Raw genomic sequence first — 17,779 nt, 5'->3', positions numbered from 1 at the left:
GGTGGCTGAGAAAAAAAATCTTAGAGCATCAAGCCTCAACTACCTATGAACACTTTATGGTTCTTTAACTGTTATTTTAAAATCAATTAAATAACAACAATAAGTAAAAATAAATATTTATTAATTCGAATTTTTAAAACGAATTTCAGTCATAAAACTTGCTTATTATTGACTTATGTTGTGCGTAGTTTGCATACTAATTTGCGTAATTTGCGTAATTTTTGTGTATTTTGTGTGATTTTTGCGTAATTTGCTTGATATTTGCGCATTTTGCGAAAATTTTGCGTATTTTTTTTTAAATTTCCTTAATTTGCCTAAAATTTGCGTAATTTGCTAAAAATTTGCTAAAATTAACCTCTTTCGGACAAGGTGTACGAGATTTTTTTTAGTGGTGAACCCCTGGATTTCTGCCTACAAGTTTTACATGTGCCAGCCACATATTGTTGGGCTTGTTTCATTCTCACTTCCTTTCGAACAATTGTGCTGGCTTTAGGGTCAATAGAAAATTCCTTAATCGTTTCTTGGGTGAAATTGAACCCCTTAAAAATGCCTAATTCAAACCACGGGATTTCCTCACCATCAATAGGCCTAGCCATTTCTTTAAAAAAACTTATTCGCAGTTACTAAAAACTTGATTTGCACTAGAGTTCGATTTTCTTTCGAAGGAAAATAGTAAAAAACAGACGAATTTTCAGACTCAATAAAATTGTTGCCAAATTAAAAATTACGTATTCGAAAAGGCGGGAAAAAATTATTTTACGTCAAACAAATAAGTAAAAAGTCACAGCAAAAAATTTCGGATGCGTCAAGTCAACGTAAACGTCAAAAAATGGAGAAAAATGACGTTACGTCTGACGTTACGTCAAAATTTGACGTAATTCATTTTTTGACGGTCACACCACTGGTTATTTTACAGCTATACGTTATTTAATAGCTATTGAAATGGAAAAAAATTACGTTAAACGCACACCTATTATTTTTATTTTGCGATAACATCTAAAATAATCACGCGATCTCAATAAAAATGTTAACCATGATGTCAAGCACTAAATTCTATATAAAAAATGAAAAAATAAAATGTTCTCTTCTGAACTGAGGGAGTTATTACGTTTGTCCATTATGACCCGTGTCCATGATGACCCCGTTCTCCCCTATAAGACACATGAACGAGTTAAATTATCTCTTCCATGCTATCATAAATTTTTGTAATAAGGTACGTTTTCAATCCTTCGTAATCCGAACCCGCTTCACCTTCAAAAGTTACGATTAGCGAGAACACTATCTTTTGTTAAATTAGTTCTTTTTGAGTATATGGAGCTACCTCATCTAGTGACCAGATATGGAACCACCCCATCTAGCGACCAAACTCAACATCTCTAAACTGATCCTATCTTTCTTTTCTCTGTACTGTCTTCTTGTTCCTTGTACGACTGCTATTCGTTCTCTTTTTCTTCTTCTCATCTCGTGTTCCTGTACCGTGCACTCACTTCTTCATCTCTCATATCGAGAATAACCAGGTTAATATACTATACTAGATCTTTTCCGCGTCTTCATAACTCTACCCGTTCTTTAGTTATTCCCCTTCAAAGTATCCTAATTTGTATGGAGCACTATAGCGTGTTTCCAAACTTAGGGATCCCATTTTACACCTACCCTCTTCTTGGTAGGAGAAATCTGAAAAATATTCAGCTTATTCCTACCCATAATGGCTACGGCCAAAAAAAAATTTTATCGCGATCCGACGAAAATTGGATTTTTCGGATCGCCGAGAAAAAAAGCTAAACGCCATAAGGTTCTCTCTCTCGCGCGCGCGCGTTTCCAAACTTTAGGTGGGTACTGTATGGATATCTGCTTTTAAACTTACAAGGGCTTATGAGATTTGGTTCCTAGATGGCACCGCCGCACCGGTGTTTCCACCCTATTTTAAATTTTTTGAAAAGAAAATTTTAATATTTCAATAAACATAAATTTTAAGTATAAGAAAATTTGGTAATTCAATAGTTATTTAATTTTAAATTCTGATTCTGATTCTTCGGAAAAAAAATGTACATGACCGACAAAGGATACGCCAAGGTGCCCCGTCCTTTAGTTAGAGAGTATTCCATGCCTTAACTGACGGTGACGGTGGTTGGATTGGGATCACATTCCTTTCGGCTTCATTAAATATTAAATATAGTTGGTTATTTTCTAAAGACGTTCACTATTTTTTGCCTACTTAAAATTGTATTTTTTCTGTTTCCAGGTCAATTGTAAATTGATGTAATGGCGAAAAAATATATAGCGTTGTCATCCTTGGCTGAAGAAATTAAATGTATTGAAAAATCAAATGCTCAATCTGATTTTCTTTCCCTTTGCAAGGATTATCGTGGGGATGCATGACTTACTTAAACGTATTATGACTTGCATTGAGCGAGGTGCAGACATCAATCAAACTGATACTAATAAGAAAAATGCAATTCAGTTGTTATGTGAAAACTACAACGCGAAAGATTTTATGCAAATCATGGCTTGTATTATTCAAAACGGATTTGATATCAAGAAACACAACTCTTCGGTTCTCAGGTGTGTTTTAGACAGCTCAATGGACAGAAGCCAACAGGATGAAGTGCTGAGACTCCTGACTCGATATGGCATTATTATTCGCCATCTTCCAACTTTCGAAAACTCCGTAACAAAGATAACCCCTAAATAATTAGAGTCAACTTCTTAATAGCAACTCGCACCAGATGGCCACCAAGTTCTTTAGTGTGCGGCACTGCGGCCCTGGGTTGTTTTCGGCGTTCCTCTGCTGGACGATTGTCGTACACACTGTGAGCCACGAAAAAGAATGTTAAAAAGTATCGTCGTTTATCAATTGGATTTCTCGTGTGATATTGAGTCTTGTCTCACGAGGTATACAGTTGCGATGGAAACTACACAGCATTATTTTGATATAAAGAAAGATAGCTTTTTGTTTTTGTTTTGTTTAGTGAACAACATCCGGAGCGCAAATGTTTAGAGAATGAGTGATTTTCGACGGACTTATGTATAAAGAATGCAATTTTTCACTGTACACTTGTATACAAGAAAACAGGTGGTCGTCGCAATGCATCTGAACTTGAAAACACGAGAGAATTTTTAAAAAGGAGGACAAAAAAAAACAATGAAAAGAAACAAAACACTCGCACGTCTGGTCGCTGCGTCCATCTCGTCAAATCGTTTTCAAATCGAGTCTGTTATTGTCTGTCTGTCTTTTCGTTTTTTCGGAATGCGGTCAAATGGGGTTGACCTCCAATGTCCAACATCAAGTGTCACTTGATCGACTGTCAGTCTCGCGTGATCGAGAGAAATATCACCGTTTTTTCGACTCGATCGGCAACCGAATGACGACAGCATCAAATCAATGAGCTTCACATGGACAGGCAGCGATTGAACAACAAAAACAAATTGAGGAATTAAGCGAAATAAAAAAAAAAGAGGAAAAACGCTGGCGGATGTGATAATAATGGGACAAGATCACACGTACATTCGCAGTACACAGTCACATGTTTTTTTTTATATATACAGCAAGCACGCTCTTAAAGTTATGTAAAAAAAAATTGAATTGGGAACAATGGGAGAAAGGGGCAAAAAATTGAAAACAAAAAAATGATATCCTGATTGGTTTGGGAGTGAAATTTTCATCTGCGAGGATATATATAAGAGAGAGATTTTGGGTAAATCACGCTGCACAGAAAAGAAATGAAACCAAAAAAAAAAAAAAACGATCTTTTTTGTTTTAAGATTCTGTTTCAATGATGTCATACGCCATTCAAGAAGATGGTGAAGCGGTGGAAAGTCTTTGCTACTTTTTAGGATTGGTCCATAGTGGGAGGAGGGGGAGGGAGGTAGGACGACGGGGGAGAGGAATGATGAAAAAATCAAAGGAGGTGCAAACGATTCAAGCCGATTGGATTCTTTGACATCCACATGATAATGAAACGGCTTATATTGGTTTTTTTATTATTATTATTGCCTATTTAAATAGCCACTTTTTTTAAAAATAGGGGGTGTGAGGGAGGTTGGGAGGGGGGGCTAACAAAATTTGACTCGAATCGAAACAGACGATATATAGGAATAGTCCTCTTGTTTTCTTTTTTTTTATGTTTGCGCATCTCGCTCTGCTCCGGCCAAGATATATAAGAATAAAGATGGAGGTCAAGCGAAATCAAAGGAAAAAAAACGCATTATTTTTCTTGAGGTTTTGGTTTTTCTTTCAAGGTTGGTGGTGGTGGTGAGGAGGATCTTTTGTTTTGTTATTTTCAGGGGCTGCCCATTTCGGCTGCCATCAGATTTCGCACTTGCTCCAGTCGATAGGCCAGTCGTTGCTTTTGCGAAAATTCGTCCTCCTCGAGTGCCATCATGAGCTGCTCGTAGTAGCGGTCGGCGTAGTTGTACAATTCCTGCAGGGCGCAGTTGACGTTGAAGTCGACCGTGTGCTGGCGCGACTCTTCGGCCAGCATGGCGTTCATGTCCTGATCCGAAATGGCCGCCATCGTCTATAAAAATGAAGACCCAAATGAATCAATCAATCAGTTTTTCAATATAATTTATAAATGTGTAGTTAAATTATACCTTGATGTCGGCGTAGTATCGCTCGACCCATTCCTTGTAGACGGGAATGTCTTTGGCGAAGAGGAGCTTGGAGCTGGGCGAGTCCTTGCCCAGTCTGTGGTCGGAAGTTGAGCAAGAGTCCATGAACGTCTGGGCGACGACCGAGAGACACGAGTCGACAATGTTGGACTTGTGAACGTCGAAAACAAAATTGGGATTCTTGATCAAATTGACCCAGAAGCGGAGCGGCAGGCTGTTGGACTTCCACGTGTGCACCACCTCGGGATCGGTGATGCCGTGCTGCAGGGCCTGGTCGTCCAGGAAGTCGAACATGTACTTGATGGCCAGAGGGAGGGCCGAGCCGCGATTGGCGATGCTGAAGATCGTCTCGAAGAGATCGTCCACGTACTTTTGCAACGTGATTTTAGTCGACAAGAGTCGAGTCAGGTAGATCTCAGACACCATTTTGTTGCCCCGCTGGTCGCCGTCCTTGCGGCTGTTGTCGTGGTCGTGGTGCCGGACCAGGTGCCACACCTTGACGCTGGGATCCTGGTCGCCGCCACGGTCGTGGGTCCCGTGGCCGCCACCACCGCCGTGACTCCGATCGCCGTGGTGGTGGTTCATGGGCGACGTGGCCCGGCTCATGGGCGGACTGGCCGAGCTGAACTTGGACAGGTTGAGGTTGAGCGTCTCGTATTTGTGGTGGTGGCCCTTGTCGGCCGCTCCGCCACCTCCGCCGCGGTGCTGGTCCGACAGGATCGACAGGTTGTACATGGACGACTGTTTGGGGATGAGCGTCAATAAGGCGCCGTCCGGCACGCGGTAGTGGGCCAGCGTGTTGAGCTTCTTCCAGTCGCCCTCCACTTTGGAGGTCGAGTCCTCGTCGTAGAGGACCAGCCGGCCCGACGTGCCCGTCCGCCACTCCAAGTCGAGATCCTCTTTGCGCGGGCGCTGGCTGTAGGGCGTCGAGCGGTAGATCGTGTCCAGGGCCTTGTCCTTGACCTGGACGATCGTGTCGCAGTCGAGGACCTTGACGGGCGTGTCCGTGTTGTCCGTGTGGGCCTCCAGGCCGCTGACGTAGATCGTCTGCGGCGAAATCGACACGTAGACGGTCATAATCTTGTAGTCGATCGACTGCCGGATCAGTTTCTCCTCCGACAGCGAGTAGCGGGCCTCCGAGGTGACGCAGTCCACCGGGCCCTTGTCCACCTGGTGCTTGATGGCCCGGAAGAGGAGGTAGAGAGGCTCACCTGCGCACTCACGCAGGAACTTGTACAGCAGAAAGGTGAACCAGGCCGACAGCATCTTCTCGGCCACCGACTCGGTCCGGCGCAGCAGCAATTTCGGATGGCTCTTGCCCTCCATGCACTTCTCAATCAGCTCGGCCAGCAGCGTCTTGAGAATGTCGGTGCAATACTCCATCTTGCTCTGCAGCGTCACCATGATGAGCGAGGCCACGTTGACGCGATCCCTCATGTAAAAGTAGCGGTTGCTCTCTAGCGTGCGGATGAAAAGCAGCAGGAACGTCTTGTTCATGAGGAGCTGGCCAAAGAGCCTGAGGGGCTTGTCCTTGCGCAGCATGTCGGGCCGCTCCCACTGGAGCAGCGTGTGCTCCTCCATCGACGGGAAGAGGATCTTCATGGCGTAGGTGCGATAGTCGAGGAATGGAATTCCGCCGGAAGTCAGGTCGGACGTGAGATCCGTCATCTCCGTCTGGAGCTCGGCAAAGGCCTCCTTGCACTCGGCCGCCACCTGGAGCTCCAGCTGATCCATGTGCTCCTGCATGGATTTGAGGACTCGTGAGCTCTCGGTCGACTTGCGCCGGTAGGCGATGACGACGCAAATGAAGACGAAAATGAGCAATCCGCAGCCGATCGTCACGCCGATGATGACCGATTTGGGCAGCTGGCCCTCACCACTGTTGGGCGAATCGTAGCTCAATTTGCCGATGACGTAGCGCAAGCTGCGGCCCACCACCACCACCACTTCGGGGGCGTCACCCGGGTTGGCGCCCGTCGCCGGCGGTTGGGCCGACGGAGGACGACACGTCAGTTGATTGCGAGAAAGTGAAGTCACGTTGCACGGGGCCGTGCCGATCGTCACCTCCACGTCATTTTCCTATTCCGTCAGAAAAACCACAAAAAAGTGAAATGATGAAATCTCTTTGATTTCATTAGAAATGCCAAAATGTGTCAGAATTATTACCTGACAGGCTCGATCCAAATTGATGCCGTTGATGGTGAGGTAGTCGCTCTTGTAATATTTGACTTCCTCGTCGAATTTCTCGTAGACGGGATCGGGGTAGAGCAGGAATTTCGGGTAGTTGGGCGAGTGCGAGAGATTCCTGACCGACGGCACGTCGTCCATGAGAAATCCATAGTCGAGAGACATGGGCTCCTCTGGTGAAATTTGCTGGCCCAGGACGGGAACGGCGGGCGAGCGGCACTCCATCCGCTGATTGGAGAGCACCTGGCAACTGCTGGAATGAACCACGTCCCGGTAGCGAACAAACATCTTGGGTTCCTGTCAATTCAAATAAAATCAAAATTAATGGCCGTCCCAATTTTAAATTTGTCGATGATTTCGACACGTGCCTGAATGTATTCCAAATTGTTGCCGGCCACCGAGATGATAATTCCGCCCGAAGGGACGCCCTTGGGCACTTTAACTTGGCTGACAACACCCGACTCGGCGTACTCGATGGTAGGATCCTCGACGTACTGGTACATTTGACGGGTGTAGCGGCGGACGCCGCGGTCAAACGACATTTGCAGTTCGCCGCTGCGGAGTCGATTGGAGGCGCTGGTCCGGCACACGGCGTGACTCGAGTTGGTCGACGTGATGGCGCAGTCGAGCGACGGATCGATGACGGCCTGAATGGAGCTGCCGGCGTTCATAAATTGTCCGCGGATGACCAACTGGGTGCCGCCAGAGAGCGGGCCGCGAGTCGGGTGGATCGACTCGATGACGGGATTGACAAATTCGTAATAGTCGGCCGATTCGCCTTTAAAATTGGAGACTCGGACGATGACGGGCCCCCGTCGGGTGTCGCTGTTCTTGGGGCTGTCCACCAGACAGACGATGCGTCGTGTTTGAACGTAGAGCTCCTCGTAGGGGTGACAGGGCATGCCGGCGACCGTGATGCCTCCGGCAATGTCGTCAAACGTCTTGCCGAGATTGACGCCCTCGATCGTCACGTTGGTGCCGCCTTCCCACGGGCCGAGACGTGGGTCGAAACGTTTCACCTGTCAGGAGACAACAAATGCATCAGTCCGTCTATTCAAATTTATTTTGTTAAAGGAAAAAAGAAGAAAAACGGGATAGAGAGGAACGGGTTTGGCGTGTGGCGCCAGTGCAACTTTCACGCGATGGGCGCCATGGACTTTCACTCCTCATTTACGTCAAACGGATGAGAGAGAAAGCGAAGAGAAAGACACGCGGGTATTGTGTTTTTTTCAGACAACTGACGTCTAACCCACACAAAAAAGGTGAAACAGTTGTGTTCCAGCAAACCAAATGGATCGAGAAAGTTGCCAACCCGCATTTTGTTTTTGTTTAAAGGGGGGAATTTGATGAATGTACCTCGGGATTTGGACAAATTTGATCTCGATCCAGCCAAGGAGCTCCGGTGGCCACCGAAACGGATCCTCCGATTCCACTGCGATCGCATTGCTCCCTCACTTCGCACCTGTCAATGAGAATTTCAAATTATTATTTCAAATTTCTTTTTGGTTATTATTGGAATGGGTTGAGACGTACTTGTCGGAAGTCTGGCACCATCCGCAGAGATATTTGTCGGCCAGGGCCAGGCAGAGTCCGCAATTGTCGGCCATTTCCCGGCATCGGTAGATGAGAACGTGGACGTTGTCGGGATTGTCGAGCGGTTTGGATCCGCCCCAGATGACGGCGAACGTGGCCGTGATGTTGGGCGCCCTCGACGAGTAGGTGAACTCCATGTCGTCGCAGTAGATGATGTCGCCGAGGAGCTGGGCGCGCACGTGAGTGACCCGGCCCTCGATGTTGAACTGGCAGACGAAATTGGTCTGGACGATAAACTGGGCAATGTTCTCCACTTTGACTTTGATGCTCTTCTTGATGCCGTGCGAGACGAGGATCTCAGTCGAGACGCTGGCCGTCGCGTTGATTCGAGGACAGAAGCCCGGCCCACTGCGGATGCTCGGCCCGATTCGCTGTCAATTTAATTGCAAATGGAAATTTAAATGAAGAATTGATAATATTAAGATGATGGACTCACGTTGACGCCGGTGACGAGGATGTCGTTGCGACAATTTTCGGCCGTGTCGTGAGTGCACCGATGTCCGTCGACGCACCAGTCGCACGGGTAGGACGAGGAAACGCATTCCGTGCACGACGTGTACGTGGTGCAGTCGAAAAAGGTGAAATTGGTGGCCACGAAATCCGGGCCCGTCGTCATCCGCACCGACAGTTTAGCCGTGAAATGATCTGCACATCACAAAGATAAAAAGTAAAAAAATAAAATAACATAAAATGCTTTTTTTGTTACAAAAAGAAAAGATCCCATTTCGATAGAATGTCACGCGTCTCTTTTTGCTTCGTGACACGAACGTCCGTGAGCCAATCATTTGGCTGGAAGGAGGGGGGAGGGAGGGATAGAAAGAAAAAACTCAGGTGAATGCACATACTCCATCTTTTGGGATTCTTTATTCCCCCCCAACATCTTTTGATGTGTCGTCTTTTCATCTTTTATTTTCTTCTCTCTCTTGCCCCCACGTAATAAAAGTAGCCGGATAAAGGCACACACACAAGATGAATCACGCTAGACGGACGCACCTCTTCTCTCTCTATAGATGGAACGATCAATACGGCCACCCACCGACTTCCCCTGCCCTCCGCACACACATTACATTAACTGAATTTTCTCAATGGCGAGAAGCTCTGATCATCATCATCATCATTACCATTACCACCCTCCTCCTACACCCGACTGTGTTCGCCTTGGCCTCGTTGGCAAATCGTGGCGACTTGAACGCTCAGGCATGAATAATACAATCACACGTTGGGGTTCTATCAAAATTCCCCCCAAAAAAGAGGGTGGTGGTGATAAAGTCGATTTCCGGCGCTCATCAAACGAACTTGTCCACGCCCTGGCCAAAGTTGCCGAGTTGTCGCTCGAGTGATTTGATCAAGTTAGACAAGGCCCCGCTAGACTCGTCGTCGTCGTCAATACTAATGAGAATAGCAGCGTCGTCGTCGGGCCTTTAATTTCAGATAGGGGGAAGGTCGTCGGCAGAGAAGCCCCAAAGAATATATCCTTGGGTGTGTCAAAAAAAGATGATCTCTATTGATTTTGAGTTTTCTAAGATTTCCAACGAATTGAGAAGTCTTAATTCTCCAGGCTGCGTCCCAAAGTTGAAAACCTGGGCAGACGTGGGCAAAGTACAAAGTCCGGCGGCTAGTCAGAAACAAGAGACTTGGAAGAAGCGAAGGAAGCAAAAGGAGGGCGGCAACTTATCGATCCTCTCTCTCTCCCTCTACCATCACGACGAGACGTGAGCTTCTATTGTAGCAGTGGAAGAGGGTGGTAGGATGGATGGATGGATGGGAGGCAAGAGAAAGGAGACACGTGTGAAGCTCACAGGAGAGTGAAAGGCGAGATTTTCTGTTCAAGTGGGGGGGTGAGGGAGGGAGGCAACAGCTGCAACGGCAGTAGCCAAGGTTCCACGCTCATCAACCGGAAAAAAAATAAAAAGAAGAAGAAAAAGTGAACCCGAGTGGAAAACGAACAATGAGGCCATCTAGCGTGAAAAAAGCAACGGGGAGGAGGAAGAATAAAAATATATCAAAGGGGGGAAGAAGATAGACAAATCTCTCACGTTGTCCAGGAGGGTTGGCCGGAATGTGATCCGTGCGAGGTGTGGTGCAGCTGACTCCGTTGGCCGTCCGGGTGGCGTTCGTCAACAGCGTCTTGCCAAAAGCCGAAAAGGCGCACTGGAATTGGCCAGACAGCGTCGGCAGATTGTCGATCACCAACGAGAGCTGGAAAATAAAAACAAAAGAAAAACGGCCAATCAACAGTTAGCGATGGACGGGAAAATAACGGGTCGGCCCGTCGTCCAAATAATCATCAAAAAATAATAAAAAAAGAGATATATACCGTGCGAGCCGTGGTGCGCTGGAGCTGGTTGGGCGTGACGGAAGTAATGGTGGTGCATCTTCCGCTTTTGTAAGAGATCCAGTAGAGCGGATCCTTGGCCGCGTCTTGGCAATCGCTCCGCAAACTGCACCTACAAAGAAATGGACAGCCGCCAAATTAGAAACGGAAGCCCCCCACTCATTCTCTTTATTCCACAGTCAATTCCGGGTGACGTACTTGTTGTCCAGCGAACACCAACCGCAGTAGGGATCCCTGGCTCCTAGACATTCGCCACACGTTTTATAGATGCCGCAATCCTGGACCCGAACTTTCGTCACCTGGGCGTGACACACAAAAAAACATTTCCGTGTAAAATTCTCTGCTCCGATAGAGACCAGCTGTCTGCTGGCCCTGGTATTTCTCGTTAGAATAAAAGAGAACCAGCCAGATGGGCAACGACTTTCTACCTTGCGCTCCGTCATGGCGTAGAGGTGCATCCGCTGCGGATCAAAGACGAGATCGGATGAGACTCGACTGCCTTCGTCGACGGTAATGTCGCCGTACTCGAAAGCTCCTCGGCCGCCTCCATCTCCTTTGACGTTCTCCACCACCACCTATTTCATTTGAAAATGGAAAAATTAAGTTTACGGTCCAATCGATTTTTTCCATCATTTCGTCCGAATCCGATTTGCTCAGATGCTCAACGGGGGTGCTCGCCCGCCAGACGGACGGACTAGATTTTTTTGGTTATCCAAACGTAATAATCAAAAATCCAATCCAGTTCAATCGGTTCTGCCTTTTTTACGCCCGAAAAAATTGTTTTCACACGTTAAATTAGTGGGGAAGGAGAATCCCCAATTTGAACAAAGTGAAAAATTGTTAACCATTTGGTTTTTCTCTGAATATTTCCCGTTCCAGGTGTGTTTTTAAGGGAAAACAAATAAGAGAAACAGAAATATAAAAAGAGAGACGGCCGCTATCTCTTCCAACTATTCGCCCAATGGGCAAAACTAAACAACAACCAAAGAAGAAGAAGATAAAAAAAAAGAAAAGTTTCATCTTTTACGGTGCGTCGTTATCACATGGCTGTAACGCACCGGGGATGGAATTTTCTATGGAGGGTTTAAATATTCAATGTCCAACAGATATGTATGCAATCAACATCAAAAGGAATAAACAAGTCTCTCCCTATCTCCACCCAAAAGGAGAAACACAAAACCCATTGAAAAAATTCATTCGATAGAAATCAAAATAAAATAAGCCGAGCTTTCGCCACCCCCTCTAGGCTATCGCTGGCAACAATGTCGTGATTCTTTTTCGTCCAGCTGGCCACCAGCATCCATTTTTGTCTTTGTCAAATCAATGAGCCATGTGTTTTCCCAATCAATGGCCCTCCTATTTTTTGGCTGTTGTTGTCCCGTTACACGTCTCACGCTTCTGACCCGTCACCTTTGAGCGACAAAATCAAAAAGCCCAGAGGCGTGACATTGGTGAATGTTCATGCCCTCCGACCGCCAATTTTGTTTTCTCCCAAAAAGTTAACCGATGGAAAAATAAAACGACTTTTTTTATTTTGTTAAATATTTTTTCCCTCCTGAAAAATTGGAATTCGAACAGGGAGACCTCTGAACTCGGAAGAAAGAAAAAAGGCGCCATCTTTGAACTTGAGTCGAACATAAGAAAAACAAAAGAACGACGGGGAGTAGACATGAAAAATAAAAAAAAGTCTCACAGTTACGTTCGAGTCAAATAGATAAAATAAAAAAAGGGGCTTGCATTTTCCCATGGATGTTGTGTAGTGAAATATAATTGAAAATTATAAATACCTTTTTCAAATGTCCCTTTGACGTTCCGAGAAAGACGACGGTGAAATCACCAGTCGATGTGGCGGCCACGGCCGTCAGGAGGACGTTGTTCATGGTGCAGACGGGCCGTTCAATCACCGGCTCGCCACCGCCCAACGGTGTGTTGACGTCCAGACCACAAAAGTCTTCTCCGATCGTTTGCAATTTCTGTTTATATTGAAAAAAAAAGAACCAAAAAACAAGAATTAAGTTGACGATATAAATAAAAATCAGGTTTTAATGTAACAATGGATCCCCCCTCTAATGGCCGTCACTTGTCTGACGACGATTCATCCAAAAGGTTAGACACACAAAAAATAGAGAAAGAAAGTTGGATGGCCATTAGTAAATGATTGGCCGTCTTCAAGTTGGAATTAAAGAAAAAGGTCGACATTTTGATGCTGGGCAGTGGAGTGGAATCGTCAGATTTTTTGGGCGATGCAAAATAAATAAAATAGGAGCGCTGGCAATTAGCGGCGTCGTCATTTTCTTCTGGTAACAAACGACGCCTTCGACTGGAACGACATTGTGTCTTCCGGTTTAAAAGTCGGGAGGTGGTTGAGAGAAGCGAAAAGAATAAATAAAAACGCAAGTCTTGCATGTAACCACAACCAGAGGAGGACCATCTGGCCAGATCGGAAATTTCATCCGCTCAAATTACTACCGAATTTGTCTTCCGGTTTTTGTTCTTTTTTCGAGTTGGCGGTTCAATCAATAACGCCCCTTTTTTTCTATCTCTTCTCAACAGCGTTGATTGGCCGGTTAAAAGGGCGCCCCTATTGTATTGTCCAGCCAACTGTCGGAATCACTAGAGCGTAGAAAGACAATTCCGGTTTCAGGATCTATTTTTTTCGGCTGGAGGAATTTTCTGTTGTTGTAAATCGAACCCATGCGAATTGAGAGAGAAAGAGAAGGTCGGCGTGAAATAGGCCACTCGATCGTGACTGACCGAAATAAACTTTCGTGGCGCTTCTCCAAATTCTCTCTCGACATTCCCCGAAAAATCCTTCCCAACAAAATTTGAAAATAATAAATAAACTGAAGCGGGGGGACTGGGTTTTTAGCTCGAGGGGGTCCACTTACGATGTCGCACTTGCCCAGCAAAAAAATGTTAAAAAATAAAATCAGAACAAGATTTTTCATGTTTTTCGGTCGAGAAAAAATCGGATTTCAACGTGATACACATTTCCGCCATGATGATGGCCACAAATGACCCCGAGTTAATTACACGCCATAAAAAAAAATGTCTGCCCAACAGTCGATGACTTTTTTTTCTCCGGTTGGCCCCTTCACTCGCATTTTTCAAAAAAAAAAGCCTTCAACGCCAGAGGGCCACACGGCATATTTCTTTTCCCTTCTCCTCTCTTTCCCGTCTCGTCCGTGATGATGGAATCGATACGAGCACAAACGGGCAAGGTCGTTAACAATAGCTCTGCTGCTGCTCTCGTGTTGTTTGTCGAAAAGCAAAGAAATTTTTGTGTTTTTATTTTTCTTCGTTTCGATCTGATTTGTCCGTCTCTCTTTGTGTGGCGCTGGGTGAATCCGGTTAGTGATGATAACTTCATCTGTTCTCTTCCAACCAGCCAAGAAAAAGGAAAATTCACTTTTTTCTTCTTCTTCTTCTCTTCTTCTGCTGTGTGTGTGTCTATGTCTAGTCGTAAAAGGCGTACATAGCCAGAGGGCATCACATGTTCCCCTTCTCTCTCTCTCTTGAGGAATTCTTCTTCTTCTACTGGAAAAATGACCGGGGTCATCCGAGCCGCAGGGGCTGGAGGGGGTGGTGCGCTTCTTCTTCACTACAACCAAGTGCGTCCCATTTTTCCACCATTTTCACGGCTTCCACAAAACGCGCCATTGTCCCTCCTCCTTCCTTCTCTCTTTCCTTCCACTCTACTTGATGATGAACGCGCTCGACCTTGAGAGAAAACCTCTTCCGACTTTACAAATGAAATTAAAATAATAAAACACCAAGTGACACCATTTTCTTCTTTCACCCAAAACGAGAAAATCCTTGGGAAATAAAAAGTAACGGCGCAAAAAACCGGACGGAATCAAACAACCAAAAACAGACGCGTCGCGCATATTTAATGAAGCCGAAGGACGTGTGTGGGGCACTGTGTGTGATGCTGGGCAAAGTTCTTCTTACCGTATGGACGCAGGGAAGGCTGGGCGAGATGAAATCGAGTCCGCGGTGTCCCTCGCCGCTGAAACACTTTTGAATGTTGTGCATGAATTTACGGCGGATGGATTTCAACGAGTAGACGCACAGGGCAGAACGGGCAGCCGGACGGTTGCTCATTTCTCCGCCTTCGGCCGGGTCAGACTGGGCGAAAACGGCGAATAGGACGTCATCCTGGGCGCGGATGCCCAGCTCGGCCGCCAGATCCGACCCGGGTTTGTCGACGTAGGCGGCCTGGATGAGATTGTAGCGGGTGCCGTTGTCGGCCACGCACTCGAGCGGCACCTCCGTGTACGAGTAGTAGTCGCGGTCGTCCTGGCACACGCGGACCAACTTGGAAATGTACGGCGAATTGTTGGTCGATTCGCGCATCTGCGTCGTCAGGAAATAGGAAAATCCTTCCGACGAGAATCCGTAAACGTAGTGGATGGGGTAGCGGTCCCGCGACAAGGAATTGACGGAAATGCGCGTGCCCGTCGTCACCTCCATCTTGGCGATCTGGAACATTTCGTGACGGGCCAGCGAACGAGAAGAGACGGCCGGCACTTCCGACCTGTACGGCGAATTGCCCGTGTACGTCACACCGACGTAGAGGACGTGAGTGCTGGGCGGATTGGGCGGCCCGGGAGCAATGAAAACCACCGTCGTGGCCGTTGAATTGTTGGCCACCACCGGTTCCCTCACTTCCATCAATTCTTCGCTGATGTTTTTCAAATTTCTGACGCTGCAAATGCCTGGACAAGTAATTGAAATAATTAAAAATCTTACTGGACGTATAGGGGGGAGTCAATGATTATTTACCTTGGTATAAAGTGCCACAGGCAATGAGTCGAGTGTCGGTGTAATCAATGACGAGGGCCTTGTTGACGTTGTCGGTGAGTCGTTTGACGACCGAGCCGAGACAGTCGACGGCCGGGCATTCTGGACTGTCCTCCCTGGGTCCGGTCTCGACCGTCACCTGGCGTTCGAGCTCAGGTGAGAGCTGGTAGAGTCGGTTGACTCCGCCGATGTAGACGAGGGCGCTGTGCTTGTCGACGACGAGATGCTGGAGCCGGTGGCCGCCATTGCCCGTCGGTTCGCTGAAAGTGGCCACGATCGGGCCGGCGGCCGAGGCCAATCCGCCCACTGAGGCGCACAGCAGCCAAAGGTGAAGCAGCGGCCAGACCGATGATGATGATGATGCCGGACACTTTTGTTTTGCACTGGCCATGATGCACTTTAGTTGCGTCTAGACGACCCAGTCATCACAGCAGCACCAAAATCTGAAAATTGAATGAATAAAATAACAAATGACGTTATGTAATTGGGTAGATTAATTGCGGTTTAAAAAAGTATCGTAATGGATGACATAAACAAAAAAAGGGGCGTCAACATTTGATGAGAGTGACGAAAAGATTAAAAAAAGTTTGAGAATTTCATTGGTTTCTTAATCTCCCACCTTAAAGAAACGCAAAAATATTTTCTGGCTAAAGTTTCGTGACGTCACCTGAGTATTCTTCTTTGATTATTATTATTTTTAAAATTCTGAATTTTGGAACAAATAAAATAAAAGATTGTTTCGATTTTCTTGTTTTCAAGTCGATTTTTGTTGACATCGTGTCTGGACTCGCCCTCCTCCCCTCTCCACCATCTTGTTTTGGCGTGCCCGGTAGCTGCTGCTGTAGCCCAGTGTATTTCTCTCTCTCGTCGACTGGTCGTTAAAAAATAAAAAAAAGCAACTGAAAATTGTATGTGTGGTGGGACGCCAGAGGGGCCACAATCGATACTGTGCCCAACACACTCACGAAATCGATCGAAACTAAAAACTAGAACTCTGGGAGAAAAATCATTTCAACTCGTCGTGTGTGTTGTTGGCGAAAATAAAAAAAGAATCAAAGAATAAAAAAGAGAATCAAATTCTGTCGGTGTCCAATCTGGGCGAGAGAGAGAAACGCACACAGTTGCCAGCACACACACACACACACACACAATGGAATGCTGCTGCCCTCCCTACTTGACGCTCTAAGGCTTTTGACAACGCATCCCCCCACCACTACCACCACCATCATTTCATCTGGGGGTGGCATGGAGAAATCTACAACACAAAAAATGGCATCGAAGATAAATTGGACTGGAGATTTTTTTTTGGGTTCACCTTTTTCAAACACGAAATCACACACAATGGCCGCCTGCGTCTCAAATAAAAGTCTGCCAACAACTGGAGACGGCACACACACACACACGAGTTTTCTCTTCTTTTTTGTGGGGTTTGTTGCAAGCCCTTGGACGACGTTATACAATAAAACCAAGGGTGGAGAACTCTACACACACACAACTCTTTTTTGAGTAGAGAAAACACACACACACACTTTTGCACATACACTAGTGCTATAAAGCCACACACACACACACACACCAAGTCTTCGGTCGAGGGCTGGGGGTGAGGTGACGCTATGCGCTTCTCACTCTCTACTAACGGGTCGCACACTCGAACAGCAACTGAGTAGGAACTGAGTCACGACACACAAATCCCAACCCCACCCCTAGAAGCGAAATGCCTCGCGGCCATTCCACGCCCCTCTCGCTGGATTTTCACTCGGACGCCATCTAGCGCTCGAAATTACAACTAACAGCCCTGGTGTCTGCTGCTTGCACATGTCGTGTGTCACACACACAATTGGAATTTTTCTACTACAAAAGAATAAAAAGAAATAAGAAAAAATACAATCCGGCCAACTGGAAGGGAAAACCGGGCGGATGTCAAGAGTTATATTGATCCCCGATTGACATGGCAACGACGGCCGTTATTTTTTTTTCTGAGCCGACAGATTCGTGCTGGATTATAAAATGTGCTTATTCATGAACATTTGATTGACGTGTGCCGCCGATTCCCATCTAAATCATAACTGGTGTCACAAACAAAACAATTTAAGAGAAATATTTCTTTTTCATCCAACCCCTCGATGGATTTATTCAGATTTTTCTTCAGCGAGCCACTAGCTTTAAATAATAAACGACAACAACAAGGATAATATTAGATAGATTGGGACCCTCCCCCCGTTTGAGTGTTGGTCGTACGACCATTTATTG

At 46.3% G+C, this 17,779-nt stretch overlaps 1 protein-coding gene and 1 long non-coding RNA gene across 3 annotated transcripts; one reads left to right on the top strand and one right to left on the bottom strand.

Annotated features, from left to right (window-relative positions):
• The first annotated feature begins 2,073 nt into the window (after positions 1-2,073).
• LOC124199345 lies at positions 2,074-3,125 on the top strand. Its single transcript, XR_006876792.1, has 2 exons — positions 2,074-2,175; positions 2,243-3,125. It is a non-coding gene; the product is annotated as an uncharacterized LOC124199345 (long non-coding RNA).
• Positions 3,007-17,192, bottom strand: LOC124199344 (plexin-A4-like). Of its 2 annotated transcripts, none has more exons than XM_046595153.1 (15): positions 16,845-17,192; positions 15,512-15,972; positions 14,678-15,444; positions 12,514-12,699; positions 11,155-11,301; positions 10,925-11,025; positions 10,709-10,838; positions 10,428-10,590; positions 8,828-9,036; positions 8,332-8,762; positions 8,155-8,260; positions 7,167-7,817; positions 6,778-7,095; positions 4,594-6,690; positions 3,007-4,517 (listed from the first exon to the last, which is right to left on the bottom strand). In XM_046595153.1, the coding sequence occupies exons 2-15, from the start codon at positions 15,918-15,920 to the stop codon at positions 4,281-4,283; spliced, it is 5,952 nt and encodes a 1,983-aa protein (XP_046451109.1). In that variant the 5' UTR covers positions 15,921-15,972; positions 16,845-17,192; the 3' UTR covers positions 3,007-4,280. The 2 variants fall into 2 exon arrangements, with proteins under 2 accessions (XP_046451109.1, XP_046451111.1); XM_046595155.1 differs by having other exon boundaries at positions 17,106-17,157.
• Positions 17,193-17,779: the final 587 nt, after the last annotated feature.

The sequence above is a fragment of the Daphnia pulex genome, chromosome 8 (assembly GCF_021134715.1).
Source record: "Daphnia pulex isolate KAP4 chromosome 8, ASM2113471v1".
Lineage (NCBI taxonomy): Eukaryota > Metazoa > Arthropoda > Branchiopoda > Diplostraca > Daphniidae > Daphnia > Daphnia pulex.
The sequence above is the reverse complement of the archived record's forward strand: the minus strand, read 5'-3'. Positions and strand labels throughout refer to the sequence as shown.